The sequence below is a fragment of the Uranotaenia lowii genome, chromosome 2 (assembly GCF_029784155.1).
Source record: "Uranotaenia lowii strain MFRU-FL chromosome 2, ASM2978415v1, whole genome shotgun sequence".
NCBI lineage: Eukaryota > Metazoa > Arthropoda > Insecta > Diptera > Culicidae > Uranotaenia > Uranotaenia lowii.
In genome coordinates, this window is record NC_073692.1 from 146007116 (window position 1) to 146024893 (window position 17778).

Consider the following 17778-nt stretch of genomic DNA (forward strand, 5'->3'; position numbering starts at 1 on the left):
CTCCTGTCCCGGAATAGCTATTCCGAAAGAAGCTTCCGGATATTTGATTCTGCACATTTTACTTTTTTCAATTAGAAGCGCTGAAACATAATATCCATTGCAAAGTGGATCGTTCCAGAAGAAAAATTATGAAAAAGGAAGTTGGAAAAATGATGAAACATTTCAATAATCTAACTTTTTGAACACTTAAAGAATTTTCAACTTTTTGTTCATTCCCATTTAGATAACCGTTAAGAAAATGCGCTAAATTGATTTAAAAAAATGGAACTTGGGATTTTGCTGTCCTAAAACTGAAACTTAAATTCCATTTCTTGACCGTGCAGATAAACAAACAAAATTTCGCCGCACAAAATTTCTCGTTCAGGACACAAACTGTCCTGCAAAGTGCAAACTGTCACCATAAAAGAGAATTATACGTTATCATGAATTGACCAACAGGCCGGAGGCGAACAAAACTTCTGGTTTACACTTATGTTTGTTTATATTTTTAAACACCTTTCGGGATCAAGTTATTTCACGGTACTACAGTAAATTCATTTCTTGAATTGAACACTTTACTTTGGAACAATCTTCGAAGGGGGGAAGGGGGGTTTAACATTAACCCCTTCCCCCCTCTTTCGTTTGCACGGCCTTGAACAACTGTACAGATGCCTTTATAAGGAAGAATAAACAACACTTTTTATGACAAAAAGTCTGAATAAAATGTATCAAATTTATGAACGCGCTCTCGCTATATTTAATCATTTTTATTCTGTAGAAGTTTCAATAAGCTTCATTAGAAGCCTCAATTGAATAAGATATTTTTCTAGAAATCTTAACTCACTGATAATTTTTTGTCTTAGAAATCAGACGAAAACTGAATAAAAAATCCAGACGCCAAATCATGCCAATAAGTAGATCAAAAATTGTCCGGAAAAAGCGATTGTTGAAATTTCCCTATTTTTGTTCGTTTTTGTTTTACTGCACAAATGTTGCTGATGGCATCTTTGAAATCTGCGGTTCATGTACGAATGATTGAAAAAAAAAATACAAATGGCTGAATGAAAATAAAAAGAAAATTCGGATTTCAATAAGGTGAAATGATTTTTTTAGGTTTTGATTATTTAAATTTTTTATTCGATTTTTTTTAAAATTTTCTGAAATCTTAAGCAGAAATCTTTTTTCAAGGGCATTTTTCTATCGCCTCTTGCCTTTCATTTTCCTAACAGAAGGTGTTAGGCGCCATTCAGTGACTCTTGATTGATATAAGTAATCATTATCCAAGGCCTTATTCCTTCTTTCCCGACGATCCAATAGACAACGCCGAAACAGCTACCGAATTCAGCCGTCAAAAAGTATGACTCAATTTGGAGGGCGGTATCCAAAACGTCGTCCTTCAGACATCGACTCCCGACTAATGCTAGGTTTCAGCGGGTGTATTTTTCGGGTCTAGGTATATCTGTAGCTAGTCAAATACTCTTGACTATTCCTAGCGACTAGATCAAACCGGACCTATTTTTACTCCTCAAAGTCAAACCTTCTCCAGATCGACCAGAAGATAACCGCGGACTCTTCACCGTGGGAATGCTTTTGTGTTGAGGATCATAAACGGTTTGGTCAACAACCAAAAAAGAATGGCGGGGAAGAGGAGTTTGAAGGGAAAACGCCAACAACCCACAGGTCGAAGGCTATAAAACACCGGCTTCTTGAACTTCAAAAATCAACGAAAGTAGGTACTGTGTTGTCCGACGGAAGAAAAAAAAAGAGTCAGACACTGAATGGATGCTGTTGATATGAAAAAAAAAACGATCCGCGTTGCGTTCAAGTATACGCAAAACGCGTCAAGATCAAACGATCTTTTTTGATAGACTCCCCTAGAAAGAGAGAGGGTGGGGGATTTTTTCAGGTGTTTTCCCCGCTTTGAGACGATCTGGGGAGAGGTGCTTCTAAAACATACCGAAAAAAACATTCAAAGGGCCTTGCGCAGCTCGTAAAATAACGATAAGTGATGTTGATGTTTTGCTGATGGTTGATGATGATACATCCGGTCAACGGTTTTATGACGGTTTTAAAAAGGTGGAAGTTGTTTTGGACGACACGGAACTGCTGGAAAATGTTGTCGTCTTTTAGGATGCCCTATGTTTCAAACTTTAGATGATTTTTTTTTTCACCTTACAGTTGGAGACAACTAATCAAGAAACGAATGAACGTTTTAGGTTAGAAATGAACAGGTTGGTAAACTGTCCACATTTTCTAATGTATAGCCAGGCATTTTAAGAAACTCCAACGGTGAATTTTATAGTTTTTTCAACACAATACTTGATTGAAGGTTTTGTACAGTAATTTTGAAATGAATTCTTCCCAAATTGATGACACCGTCGAGAAAACTTGAATTAACTTTTTATTCTGAACCGAACCTAGTGACACAATTCCTATACGATGATGGTTTCCGGCACACCAAACCCTACAATCAGCCCAAATCAAAAGGTTGGAAGATCGAAATGATAAAGAAAAAACAATCGAACTGCACATTCGTCAACCCCGAGGCAAGGCGGGGTCCAGCATCCACCTTCGAAAAATACGCAGCATCAATTCGATGTCGATGACTTGGGAGATTTTTTTTCGGTCGAACGTTTTGTGTCGTTTCCATTCGAAGAATTCATCACCCAAATAACAGTGTGCAATAAACCGGGAGACGCAGACTTTCCGAGAAATCGGACAACTACCTAAATGCAACTGCCGAGGAACTGTCCGAAGAACGTTTGGATTGAGTCCTGTCATGAAATTTATAGAATCAACAATACAGAAAAATACAGAAAACTTCCGTAGCGCGAAGCGCATCTTTGAGTCTCGGGCTCGAGAGGGGCAAAAAGGGCTCGGTCAATAGAGAACTCGGTTTGGTTGTTTTGATTTTATTGTTTTTGGGCACTTTTATGACCTCTCAACTGCTTCATTGGTCGTGCCGCCCCGGCTTGTGTGTAAGGTGCTTTTCCAAAGTTCAAACGAAGACGAAGACGGGCTAACGGGTCGGTGTTAAAGTACATAAAACTGTTTTCCGAAAGTAGAATCGAGCAACCTGTTCTTATTCCACTGTAGAAGCTTCCGGGGAAGGAAAAATTTTGAGAAGAGAACTAGAGTTTCGAAAAAATCATCATTCATTATAATCTAAAGAGGTTTCGGTTTTTGTCCAATATTTAGCTTGTCCCAAACGCTTAAATCTTTTTTAGGCAGTAGTCACACTATTCATATACCTATCAATTTTTGTATACCATTTTGCCATTTAATAATCATCGGTTTGTTTTAAAGATAAACAAAAAAAGATGATGAGCCCTATTGGGGTATAACATAAATGAACCTATTTTAATAACAAAAATTTTACTGTGCCTTCTCATCGTTGAACCCCTTAGTTTTGACAGTTGTTTGTTTACATCTGATACAAATGTTGAGGCTAGTTCACACTAGGAGACAGGTTGCCTCGAGACGGGATCAGCGTCTCCCATTTTATTTGGGAAACACTGAGACTGTATCAGGTTTCCAAAAACATCAACAATAACAGCAATAGAAAAAAAGGTCGTCTCATAACAAAAATCGCAGTTCAGGTTGCCTAGTGTGGGCTAGGCCTTACTTTCGGAACTGTTCTGTAAACTTGCCCTGTGTTGTGACGTGTTTTGGCACTGGAAATGCTCTAAAAATTGGGTGACAAATAAAATCCAACACATGTGGTCAGGGTTGCCAATTTTTTTTCAAAAATCAGGGAACTGATGAAATAAAAATTAGGCAAAATCAGGTTACGTTAAGTAACGGAAATTTTGCTCGAAGTAATGACTTTTTTTTTATTCATCGCTCCACATTTTCACTTTAATATGTGTTTGTGAGCCTACTTCGTTGAATTATTCTTCTGAATCAATGCAATCGCAAGAATCCCTTTATTCCCTTTTTTAAATAAGAATTAAAGGGAATCTTTTAATTGCTTTGATTCAGCCACAATTTCTCTTTTTCACTTCAGCGATGGTACCTTATCCAGTTACTTACTACCCAATTTTCATCACATTCGCAAAAATCAGGCATATTTTCAAAAATCAGGGAAGTTCAATGGCTTATAAGGTTGTCAGACTGAACCACGAAAACTCGGCAAATCGTGAAAAATCAGGCACATTGGCATCCCTGCATGTGGTCATTCGGAAGCAGCGTTGCCACATGAACCTTTTTTGAAAATTTTAACTTTTCGAATCCACATATGATTTGCGTGGAAGGTAGGATGAAATAAGGTAGAGGCGCCTGAGACAACGGCTTAAGGAAGCTGTTTTCATTTTTTATTAAGAATTGCCTTCCATGTAGGTTTAAAAACTGGCATTTATCAATTGAACTATCTTTCAAATGTTGTTTTACGACACTCTGCAGGAAATAAATTGATGCATTACGTACTTTTGAGCTTATTAATGATTTATTTTTCACATTCAAGTTCATTCATTGTCGTACCAGGTCCCTACTTCCGTGCTACAAGAACACCGAAACTGTCCGAATTTAATCCACACTCTTCAGGAATAAATTCACAATTTTGCGGTTGTGGTTCATGGAATTAGCATTAGCTTACTTCGAACGGATCAACCGCGTAGGATAACTGCAAAGTTCGGATGAGAACTAGTCGCAATTCGTGATTTACATGATTCTTATTTTAAGGGACATTCTCAGCGTAATGAAAAACTAGAGAGAATTTTATTTTTTACAGAAGGCATTAGTGCGCCAATAGGAGAAAGCTTGATAGGTGATGAAATTTTAGGCTAGAGGACATGTTGATGAATGGGTGCTGTAGCCTAAAATTTTAACACCTATCAAATTTTCTAATATTGGAGCACTAACACCTGTTTATCCACTTTTCTTTCAAATAAGCTTAGCTTAGCTTGATTGACTACTCACATCCAATATAAATCATTGATCTCGAAACTATTTTCATTGAAAATTTGTACGAAATATTGATACACATAGATATTTCATACACTTAAGTTAATTTACTCTATTTAGATGATCATTGCATTTCTTTATTTTAATAGAAAAATTTAGAATTTCATTATTTCAGCCGTGACTCAGTAGAACGTTTTCCACATCGCCAATGGTTGCTACTTCGTGATTGACCGAGGCCACCAATTTTGAACAAGGGTCAAAAGAATGGTTCTTGAAATTAGAAGCTCATTCTCAATGTACAAAACTGATGAACTATCTTTGAACATCAATAATGGCGCTGGTCACGTCCTAGTAGTCAAAAGATAGTTATGAAAAACAGAGATAGGTATGAAGGATATAAAATTGCGCTTTGTGACCGAGGTCACCTTTGCATCCTAGCAAAAATTTTCGTTCAGGAGTGTGGGTAAAAGGATAACATATGGAATCACTTTTGACGATTGTATGGATTTTAAGCGGTTTTAAAAGAAAATCCTAAGTTATGGTATTATCAAAATTTTCTCAAATGAGGTCGTTATCAGATTCAGAATCAAGAATTATCATTTAACCTATGTTTTATTGTATGGAAACTTGAGTTACAATGTTCTGAAAAACTACCGTTCATACAAATATTCTCTTAATATTCTGTAAACGTACAGGGCACAATTTTCTAACCGTAACTTGCATTTGTTCTAACCATCCTAATTTACATGTACTCCAATTTATATGCTCAAAAAATTCTGAACATACATATGTTCAATAAAACGTGCTGAATCCTTTAAAAACTTCTATATTCCATAGCATATCACTGTTAAGAAACACATTTGAAAATTTTAGATGGGATATTTCATAAAAATAGTTGCTTAGGTAAGGACTTTGAAAATTCATTCATAGAACAATTATTTAGGAGCTGATTGAAAATTGATCTAAATGTGAGAAAAAATGAATATTTTCAACCAAGTTCTCGATTAAAACTCAAAACAACTCCTTTGGAAATGAACTAAATGAATTCAAATATTAACTCATCTGATAATAGAAGTAAGAAATCTGATTTGGGGCCGTTCACTAATTACGTAAGCATGATTTTGGAAATTTTCAACCCTCCCTCCCCCCCCTGGTAAGAAAAAGTAAGATTTTTTAAAACCCCCCCTCCCCCCATGTAAGATCTTACTTTTTTTATTGTTTGAGAAATTGACACGTTTTTTTTTTCTAAAATAGCTTGAAAATATTAAAAATGTGACATCCATGCTTCAAAGCATAACACTTTTTAAGTTAAACTTAAAAGTTGCATTTGAAAAGCACAATTTATACAAAACAACAGATGAAATTTCATAAACGATTTTAAATACCATCATTTTAGATATAGTATGTTAGGGGTAACAATAAACTTCAATAAATTTCCACAATCGAATAATCAATATAAAATCTAAATTCCGATTAAAAAAAGAGCTAAAGATCAGGTTAGCACAAGGTACCATAAAAATTGTAATGTTTTTGACCTGAAAATCAGAAGAATCTATAAAAAAAATCATTCTAAACGAGAAAAATTGTTGCAAAAATGTTTAACGACAATTACGCTGTCAACTAAACATAAAGCTCAGACTCATTTCAGTGGTGAGCGATAAAGTTTTTGGATTTTTTGGTTAATCGTTTGTAAAATTTAGAGTTGGTAGTGTCTATTACTGAAAAACTGTCTAGAAATGAATTATCTTAAACGCCTCATATTGACTTTTGGAGATTTTTTGTTGATGAAGTCGTTTTCGAAATACGATGGATTCAAATAGTGGTGTCACAACGCGCCACTTTCCTTTTTTTTTTCTATACATTTCTCAATTAAAAAGATTGTTATGACGAATCGCAAAAAGTGACGATCTGTTTTATTAATGTGATTTAGTGTTTTGATGGCATAAGGGTTCGACTTGGATCTCTATAAGTTTTATAGAACTAGCAATTACTTTTTAAAAATTAAAAGACATTAAAAGATAAATAACATAACGCCACAAATAACCAATAAATAGGCAGTGAGAAAAAAACTGAGTAATATAGTTTCGAATGGCTGTGACGTATTATTAATGTAACATTTCTTACGTAAGATTTTTGGAAACCCCCCCTACCTCCCTGGTAAGAGATCGTAAGCAAATGTGAAACCCCCCCCCCCCCCCACCCCCCTTATGTGCTTACGTAATTAGTGAACGGCCCCTTTGACTGTATGTAATCTAAATTGTTAAAACTTCAGAAGTAGATAAAATAGTGAATACTTAGCTTGAGGGCTTCTTACGGCTTCTCCAAAAATAGATTTGCATCAAACTTGAAAGGACCCACGGAACACCAATTTTACATGGTTTCGCTCACACTTGCTGACCGCCTGTCTGACTGGCCGACGAATATGCTTGGAGCTTATGACTGTGGCCTGTCCTGTTATTATGATTTCCCTTTATTTAAAAAAAAAAAAAAATCACTCTTCAAATAAGCTGGAGAAAATAAGAAGCTTTAATTAACATTTTGTTTTCGAAGGTGATGAAAATTATTAGACTTGAAGTATCTAAGAAAGAATTTTTCGAAAAAGATACAATGGCTCCTTCACAGCAAAAATTATTTCCTGTAAAATTACGCAAATGTCCTGTAACAAAAAGGAGCAGGACATTTACCATAATTTTACAGGTCGAAAACATGACTACGCGACACTTAATTTTTAGTGTACAACTTTTTTACAGGACATTTGCTGTAATAATAAATGAATCTTCGTTAACTTTAAAGGAAAACAATTAAAAATTACAGGTTTTGTTAATTACAGGTGATTTATTTTAAAGGTTGCAGTTTTCAGTGAAGCGTAATTCAAAATTTTTTTCTGTGTTGGCAGGACTTGAATCCGCAATCTTCACTTCAGTACAACGGCGTGCTAGCCAATTTCACCACGGTGAACGTATTGACGTATTTCTTTCAATTTTGGATTTAAAAAACCTGGACACCCCTCATTTTGAAGGTGTGTGTGTGTAGAATGTTCCTAGTATTTTGATTTTGGAATTCACTCTTCAGTTGTCAAAATGCCGTCCAAGGAAGAAGAGCAGCGTATCAAAATTTTGCTCGCGCATCGCGAAAACCCGAGCTACTCGCACGCAAAGTTGGTAAAATCGCTATAAGTTGCCAAATCAACCGTTATAAATGTAAATAAAGTGTTTGGGGAACGTTTGTCGACAGCTAGGAAGTCTGGATCGGAAGGAAATCGAAAACCGGAAGCCGCTGAGACGACAAAGAGAGTTGCCGGTAGTTTCAAGCGAAACTCTAACCTCTCTCTCTGAGATGCCGCAAATAAGCTGGGTGTATCGTCCACAACCGTGCATCGAGCCAAAAAACGAGCCGGACTATCGAATTACAAGAAGGTTGTGACTCCAAATCGTGATGATAAACAAAATACGACGGCCAAAGCGCGATCCCGGAGGCTGTACACGACGATGCTGACGAAGTTTGACTGCGGACGACGAAACCTACGTCAAAGCCGACTACAAGCAGCTTCCGGGACAGGAGTTTTATACGGCAAAAGGAAGGGTAAAAGGTAGCAGATATTTTCAAGCACATGAAACTGTCAAAGTTCGCGAAGAAATATTTGGTTTGGCAAGCCATCTGTACCTGTAGCTTGAAAAGCAGCATTTTCATAGCTTCCGGGACTGTCAACCAAGAAATTTACGTGAAAGAGTGTTTGAATAAACGTTTGCTGCCTTTCCTGAAGAAACACGGTTGTTCCGTATTGTTTTTGCCGGATTTGGCATCTTGCCATTGCGGTAAAAAAGGCCATGGAGTGGTACGCCGCCAACAACGTGCAAGTGGTTCCCAAGGACAAGAACCCTCCCAACACGCCAGAGCTCCGCCCAATTGAGAAATACTGGGCTATTGTCAAGCGGAACCTAAAGAAGACCAAAAAACTGCTAAGGACGAGCAGCAGTTCAAGGCAAACTGGCTTTCTGTGGCGAAGAAGGTGGACAAGGTGGCTGTACAAAATCTGATGGCAGGGGTTAAGCGTAAGGCCCGGCAATTCGGATTTGGAAAAGCGGAAGCCTAACTGAAAAATCAATTTTACCAACTTCAATTTTTTATCCAAACTTGTATTGAAATCTAAACCAGAGTCTCATGGATTGAAATTTAAAAATTTTAGTGATTCATTCATCCAAATTTTCTTTTCGTTTTGATCTCCAACGGAAATTTTTTGCATTGTTTTTCTATGCATCGTAAAAATTCTATATAACTCGAGATTTTCGGTCCAGGAATTGAAAATTTTTCCTCGAAACGTTATTGATTGCCATTCAGAGAATCTTTAAAAACTGGAAAAGTTTTTGAATTAATTTTTAAAAATCTTTCAGTGACCTAGAAATTCGTTAGAAATTTTATTTCGTGATTCTAAAATCAAATATCTTATACAATAGTTTAAAATTGACAAATTTGTGATAGAAATAGTTTCAAAAACGTAAGTTTATTATGTGAAATAGCCAATTAAAGAGGAAAGTGATTTTTTGGCTCTAAAATTCATGAATAAAGATAAATCAAAGGGATACGACGGAGGTGGGTGCCCTTTCCCTAGTTCAATAAAGTGTAATCCGAGGGGAAGTAAAATTTCATTTCAAGATCAAAATTAAAAAAATCGTAAAATTCTACATAACAACTTTTTAAACTGAATTTTGAAGAAAGTTGTACCAACAATCTCATTCACTTACCTAAGCTGGCGGTCATCGCTTCGATGTCCTTGGGTTTCCGCTTCCGAGGTCGCCCTTTTTGGCGCGGTTGCTGAGGCAGGGCCGATACGATGCCGCTCGGATGATGATGATGCGGGTGGTGCGGATGATGATGTGGGGAAAAGTAACCCGGACCAACAACAACTCCCGGAGGAGGTCCACCACCACCACCCGGACCCACTCCACCAGGACCAACTCCGCCAGCCGACGGATGTTTGTTTTGGCTACTACTTCCGGTTGAATCACTGGGGCTTAGCGGGGCTCCACTCGGGGAACTTCCGTACGGGCTCGGGTACTGACACTGCATTGCCGCGGCCATCGCTGCCGGAAGTGGCGCCCCCGTTGCCGGATCCAGCGGCAGATCGATGTGGGACCTTTTTTGAAGACAAAAAGTAAAGAGTTTCATTTTAGTTGAGGTTGTTTTTGGGAAGGAGATTTCTTCTTCTGCATTCTTACCGGCAGAGAATCGCCGAGTCCCGTATCGTAAAGTGGTCGCCCTTATTCAGCAGGGTATTGCAAATCGCACACGTAAAGCACCGTATGTGGAAAACTAGGTGTCGAGCTCGCATAACTAACTCGGAGGAACTAATTGACGCCAGACATTTCGAACATCGTCTCGAGCCGAACACTCTGAAATGGAAAATAAGAAAGAAAAAAATCCACATTTAAAAAAAAATCAGCCTGCAACGTGCACCGAACTGAAAGACGAAACGAAGAAAAAACAGACAAGAATGCAATAACTAAGTCATTAATCTTCATATGATTTTGGAGGTTAAGCGGCAAAACAAGTGGCTGGCCGAGATCCCTTCCTTCCTTAGGGAGGACGACCGTAACCGGGCGATTCCTAAAATGTTCAAGATGTTTTTCCAAACCGTTCCGGATTGTGACATTCGTGGTACAAAACGACGACGGATGATTCCAAAACGACTTTTTTTCTTCTTATGTCGTTGTTGATCTTTCGACAGTAACAAGCCAAAACAAACGACACAAAAAAGGGGGCGTTACCCTTGCTCAAACTTGACTTTCTGGCTAGAGGGAATACTTTGGGTTATTCACGTTCCTCCACCCGCACGTTCAGCTAAGATGAGTTGTAGGTTGAATTTTTTCCTTTCTCAAACCTTTGTCGTTATGAATAATTGTGGTCCCAAAACCGCGGATGACATTTGAAATATGGGTGGCAGATCAGCTTGAGTACGCATTGTTTGTGATCTTAAGGAGCGAGGAGCTTTCCTCCAGCCATTCCAAAGTTGACAGACCAGTTTGGGCAATAAATTTTCCTTGAAGCGAGAATTCCAGCAATGTTGCTTACTTGCTCTCGGCTGAGCAAGCGACGACTTCTGGGGAATTCGATATGGGAAAATTGTTACAATCGGAAGTGATCCACATGTGTGTGTATGTATGTAGTGGAACATCAAGAGTCAACCGTAAAATTTGGAGAATATTGGATGATCTACAATTTAATGGGCTAGAATGAGCAATCAGTGTTTGAAAAGTCTCAAATAAAAAATTAAATAAAACGTTCACTTAAAATCCAAGAAAACTACGTTCAAGATACGGGGATAAAATTTCTTCTAAAAATGACAAAAGGAAACAATGAAAAAATCAGGAAAAGGTTCAAAATGTAAAAAGTGACTGCATTGGCAAGATAAGTGCATTAAAGCTACTTTCAATAAAAAAAAGAGCGTCTGTCATATATATTTTTCGAAAAGTTTCAGTTTTTATTTAAAAAAGTATTTAATTTAAAAAAAAATTATCTAATATTTCTACTTATACGAAAAAAGTCTGAAAAAGGCTATATCTCACTGAGAAGGCAAGCAATAAGCTATAGCTAGTGAGATACATACACGAAAAATGATAAGAAGGTAAAATTTGCCAAAATAGCATGGTGAATGCTCGTGAAAGTCAAAATAGTAACTTCTACCAAGGTGAAACTAACCTCACAGCGAGGTAAAGTTTACCTGAATTAAGCTGAATGAAAAGGTAAAATTCACCTTCTTGAAACTTACCTCGTAGCGAGGTGAAGTTGAGCTGGGTTGAGCTAAACAAAACGGTACAATCAGGGCCTTAGGAAGAACCGACTCATGGGGGGGGGGGGGGGAGTTGGTGACTGATTTTTAACTAGGATTCTTTGCCCAACAATTAACGAATACCAAAAAAAAATTAAAACGAATTATGTTAGTGATTACATGATCATTCATTTTTAAGTACTTTGACAAAAAAAGTTTTCGTATTAAATCGTAACTTTAGAAAATTGGTCCTAATTTTTAAAGGTGAGCTAAATTCACTTCGATTGATGGTAAAAATCTTTGAATTTTTTTTAAGATACTGGTTCATCAAACTAAGTTGATAAGCTTTTTTAGGAGAATCTTCATTTTCTTAAAACAAACTTATTCCATATTCAAATAATGCCCACCGATTCGCCGATTAAATTCGTAAGAAATTTAGTGAAATAACAGTGATAAGTTAATTAACGACAATATTCTCACAGAAGAGCAGCGAACACTGGACTCCTAAACAATAAACAAAACTAAATTGACAATAACAACGGACAGATAAGTGAGTCTACACACTACATATTATGTTAACAATGCTCATTCTAATGTTTAAAAAGTAATAAACTTCCAGTTCTGTTGAGAAAGACCATCAAAAATGGTCGAAACGTCGGGCATTTCAAAAACTAAGTTGTTTGTTTGAATCCCTAGACCGAAAAATAGCCAATATTACAATAAAACACCAATAACGGTTGAAAAGATAAATTTTATCATGCTCAATCTTCCAAATTATTTTGCAAATTCAAAGATTTGAAACTTTGATGAAGATAAATCAAATTTTCAAAAAAAAGTATGAGATAAAAAACATCAGGTTTTTGGATCAAATTTACTTGATGTAAACTTGAACCAAATTTATTATTTAATTATGAAATTTGGCTTTAAAAACTGGTTTCTGAAACATAAAATGCCAAATTTTGATGCCCTTAATGTGTTAATAATGTTATACAATACACTGGGAAAATATAAAATTTTGTGCAGATTTTTTAGGTGGATGGAAGATGTTTCTTAACCCTTCGTTTCATGATTTTTTATTTTTACCTAAAAATCACTTTAAACAGTTCAAAATGATGTGTACATCAAGAAAAAAATTTAAAATAAAATAAGATTTTTCCGTTTTTCCATACATTAATTGTTGCAAATTTTTTACTTTATGGAACGAAGGGTTAATCAGCAAATTATTCATAAAGAATCAATTCCATAATGAAAGTCCTGTGGGTGATTTTCGTATCCTTTGATGCTGTAGATGATTACGGCACGGCAAATGTTGTGTTCAATTTTGCCTAATAAAGTTTAACACTCAAATTCAGTCCATTCAAGTTATTCTTCGAATTGTAGCACACTGTTAGCAATCTAAAACACGGGATATCTCGCATTTGGACCGCAATGTGTTGAGTTCATGATCTCTAGAATTCCTTGACAATTCATGTTGATTGTAAAATTTATTTACAATTTAAACCTTTTTCTCAATTTAAAATCTGTATTCTAAATCTGAATTCTGAACCTAAATTTAAAAATTGCGCTTTGAATCTGTATCTGAATTTTCATACGATCTCTGAAATGCACGAAAAATACGATTTTCGAATCTTATTCCAGATCAGAATTTTATGAGCCAAGTTTTAGAGCCCTCATGCATGAATCTTTTTTTTTTAATTTCATTAGTTTAGGTTAAATCTAAATTCATTATTAAAATTATTTATCTTTTTTAAATCTGTGTTTTGAATCAGAATTGAAATATGAACTTACAAAGATCTGAGTCTGACTTCAATTTTGGATCGCCGTTTCGAAGTTTAATATTTTTGAATTTGTGTAAGAATTAGGTTTAAAAACTTCGAATTCGAAAATAAATCAAAATTTCTCTTTATTCGGATTCGAAAACTATTGTCAAAATATTGAAGGTGCATATGATGTCGAAAAACATGCTTTAAATTTTATATTAAATGCAGAAACGAATTTCAACCAGGATTTCAAAGCATCTTTTTGTTCTAATTTCTTATGATTATTTGAACTGAAAATCAAGATCCCTGAAAGGGATACTTAATCCAAAATAGAAAAACAATTTAGGTTATGGGAATTATGGGATCCAGGGTGGCCACAACTTTTTCATTTTGAAATTCCCGGTTTTTTCCCGGTTTTCCCGAACAAAAATTCATGTTTTTACAGACTTTTATTGACCTTTTTTGTCGGCATAAAGCAAAACTTTCAACTTATTTCATTGATTTGGTTGTTTCATAACACTAAAATAATTGATCACTTAGACCAGTGGTCGGCAACCTTTTGAGTCGGAAGAGCCAAAAACTTAAAATTAGCAAAATTTGAGAGTTTGAAATAGCCACGTTAAAGGTTTATTGTTTCTTTTTTAACAAAAAAAAATGATGTCCCCTTTTTATTTTTTTTCTTTAATCGTCTCTGTATGTTTGAACTTATTTCGAATTTTTGTACGACTTTTCATGATCGAACTTTTTAAGCAATCGTAGGATCAATTAAAACATCGTTTCAAGAAAATAAAGACTGATATGCCGAAAAACAATAACATTAAATCATCTAATAACTTTGCTATTAGAGTTTTCTTCTAACTCTTGTATAATTCTTTTAAGTTTGTTTCTGATATGGATTCTCTTCTGGATCGTCAATTCTTCGAACATGGCTTGATTTTATTTCAATTTTAATGCGTTGGCAAATATTGAGTCAAGAAAGCTTAAATGAATTTGCATGATTATAAATAAAGTGAAAGATTTGCACATGTTTACATAAACAGAACATTTATAAATTCTTCGGCGAAGGAAAGTTTTTTAAATAACAAAGTAAAAGGAAATAAATGTTCTTGAAATTATCAAGCTTTTTTATGACATTCCCCAGACTTAGCTAATCCTTTCCAAAATCCAGAAGTATGAGGTTAAATTCAACTAAAACTTATGTAGCCGTAAATTTTAATCTTCAAAAATTATGCTCCTGACACCTGGTAGAATTTTTAAAATTCATGACATCAAGCGAGGGTGTCTTCAGAATTTTATGCATTTTCAAAATTTCTCCTTTTATGTCTCATGTGATTCTTCAGTATTGTGCGTCTGATTGAATGAAAAATTAAATTTAATACATTCAATATTCATCAATGTTTGCTTAAGCTTTAATTACTGGATAAAAATCAGTGGTTTGACCAGTTTAAATCTGTTATAATAAGATTTTGTAGCCTTCATAGAAAAATTCGTTAAAAATTATAATGAAACATTACATTTTAACTTGCAAAATCATTCAAGAGTACTTTTAAAAACTTCGAAACAAAAGTTTATAAAAATAAATCGACGATGAATAACTCTTAATCAAAAATGGAAAAAAAATATGTCTGTTAGGTAATTAAACTTCGTTCAAAATTTGTATGATTTTGGTTGATATTGGCTGCTGGAATCACACTTGAAATTGTAAATGTATTCAAAGACTCAAAGGTTATTTAGTTATTGATTACAAGTATTTAGCCTGTGATTATGTTTTCAAAAATATTTTTAAAATTAAAAATTTCATTAATTCTCAATGCTGATTCCAGTTTGAAAACTTTAATTTGTTATTCTCAATTCATAGTTTTGGATTTTTGTATGCGAAATTCATGTATCTATTCACTTTTCAACCCGTTATTTATTGAGCAAGCTTTTCAGATTTTCTTGTACGTATCCAGGTCTAGCTAATCCGGGCATTGGGTTTCTAGATTTTAAACTCAAATCGAGTAATATCTGGGCAAACCCAGCCAAAATCTACGTATTTACCATAAAAAAAGCAAGAGCAAAGCTGAAAATTAAACACATGGAAAATTATTTTTACCAAGGCACATCAGCGGCGTTACAATTAAAAAAAAATGAATGCAAATTTATTTCACTAAAACAAGTTGAAAATTTGGAATGTCTTAGAAATTGTGAATAATCCTGGAAAAACGGACCTTTTTCCTCTATATCACGGACGGGACCGAGCAATTCCCAATTTTTTCTTTGAAAATCTGAGCAAGCCCGGTTAAAACCGGGCAATCTGGAATGCTAATGAGGTATCTATATTCAGATACATTTAAATTATCGTTTTCAATCCAACCAATATGCTTGTTTGATAACAAAACAGAGGCTGTCTAACCTACTTTTTTGTAAATGATTAACTTGTTCGATTAATTCAAAAAAATACAGAGGTGTTGGAAATAAATAATTTGATTTTAATTTTTGTTGTTTTTAAACAATAATTATTTTTGCATTTAAGGATAAAGATAAATTAAATCTTGATCTCTATGCTGATGCTTCAAAATCAGTGAAAAGCGAAAAATTAAGCTTAATAAAATACTGCTTTGCTATTTAGACCTTTCCGCTTGTACGTACAGTGGATGTAATTTTAAAATTTTCATCTGGACCTAAGAAATTCCGTGAGCCCGGTTACAAGGCGCAATTATCACTTTTTGCACGATTTGCCTACCTATGACTTAGACGAATTCGATTCTATCTTAAGGTTTTCATCGCATTTGTATAAATGATAGAAAAAACATCCTACACAAAATCGTTGAGGGGTTTTAAATCATGTTTACAAATTTTGTTGATATGTTACATATATCAATTGTGTTACTACAGCTCACAAAATCCACGTCTCCAGAATTTAAAATTGCTCTTAGGGCGTTCAATCATGTTACTCCTTTGTCACAGTAAATTCAGTAAAAATGTTGTTACCCCATATTAACCTGGGTAATAATTAACAGATATAAAAACAAAAAAGGATGATCTTTGTTCATGATAACTTTAGTTGACCCTACCATTTTCCGAAGAACTTGTCTTCTGTTTAAGCTTAGTTTTAAAAATATATTCTTAGAATTCAGAACAGATTTTTGCCAAAAAATCCTATTACATTTTTGAATAGTTATAATAATTGTATTTCATGCAATTCAATGCTAAAAATTTAACTTTTATACACTGAAAACATTATCTAAAATTATCTACTTCATCACAAATTTTCAGTCATTTGGCATAGTCATTGACATGTGGTTATTTGCAAGATGCACTTATTGTAGGTCAATTAATGGATTTTCAAAGGATTTTCCAAATTTTCATAGAATTGTGTATGCCACTCGTTACAAAACACGATTTTTTAAGCACTCGACGTATTTATCCAATTTGGCAAGCCCTGTTGGATAAATTTACGACTCGTGCTAAAAAAATGAACTTTTGCAACTTGTTGCAATGAATAACTAAATATTTAGAAACCATTAACCTAACATTGTTTCTGGATCTTGAATTCTGACTTTAAAAGTTAAAAAAAACTATGGCCAACAAGTTACAGAGTCTTTATTAAACAGTTTTGTGGATTATTTAACAGCAGATCTAAGTTTGAGATAAAGACAAAATTTGAAACATTTATTCAATTCAGATTCACCCATTGTTTTTTTTTTAATTTTAAACTGAGGAATTTGAGTTTCGAAATGAATATAGAAGAAATTGCAAAAGGAATTTCAAATTTTGATTTCTAAATTTATTATAATAAAATCAAAAGTATAGTAAATCTTTAAAAATAAGAAACATTAGTTTTCGATTTTCCAAGCGTAGTATAATTAAATTTAGCAGTTTAAATTGATTGATATTTGAAATAAACTACCTATAATATTTAAAATATCTGGACATCAGGACTTATGGATTTTGAGTTCAAGGCAAAATTTTGAAGTTGCAAATTTTGAAGAAATTTTAAAAGGAAACAATGTAATTTTTTGTAGTAATCATAAAAAGTTAAAAAAAAAACATTTCTAAGTGCTCTACTGCATATGACTTCATATTTGATTTCGAACTTTTTTTTTAATATTTTTAGCATGATTCAGTACTGTCAAACATTGCAAACTATATTTATAATTAAAAAAAACTAATTTCATAGATTATTTTAAGTTTTCAACAATTTAAACTATTGAAAAATAGATCTATATTTTGGCAATAAAAATATTTCCATCAAAAGAAAATTCTCAACGTTTACAAAAAACTGGAAAATTATAATATTTGTATCTTTTTACATTTCCATTCAAAGTTTAACTTTTATTTGCTTGCTTTTAAATGATTGATAGTTTTTTCTAAATAATTTTTATTATG

General features: G+C 34.3%; 1 protein-coding gene across 1 annotated transcript in view; it reads right to left on the reverse strand.

Moving 5' to 3' along the window:
* Positions 1–17778, reverse strand: part of LOC129746297 (protein apterous) — a 225754-nt gene that overhangs the window by 30212 nt on the left and 177764 nt on the right. The window contains exons 5-6 of the mRNA XM_055739895.1: positions 10098–10271; positions 9624–10015 (exon numbers count right to left, since the gene is read on the reverse strand). Coding sequence (XP_055595870.1) covers positions 9624–10015; positions 10098–10271 — 566 coding nt within the window. The remainder of the gene's footprint in view (positions 1–9623; positions 10016–10097; positions 10272–17778) is intronic.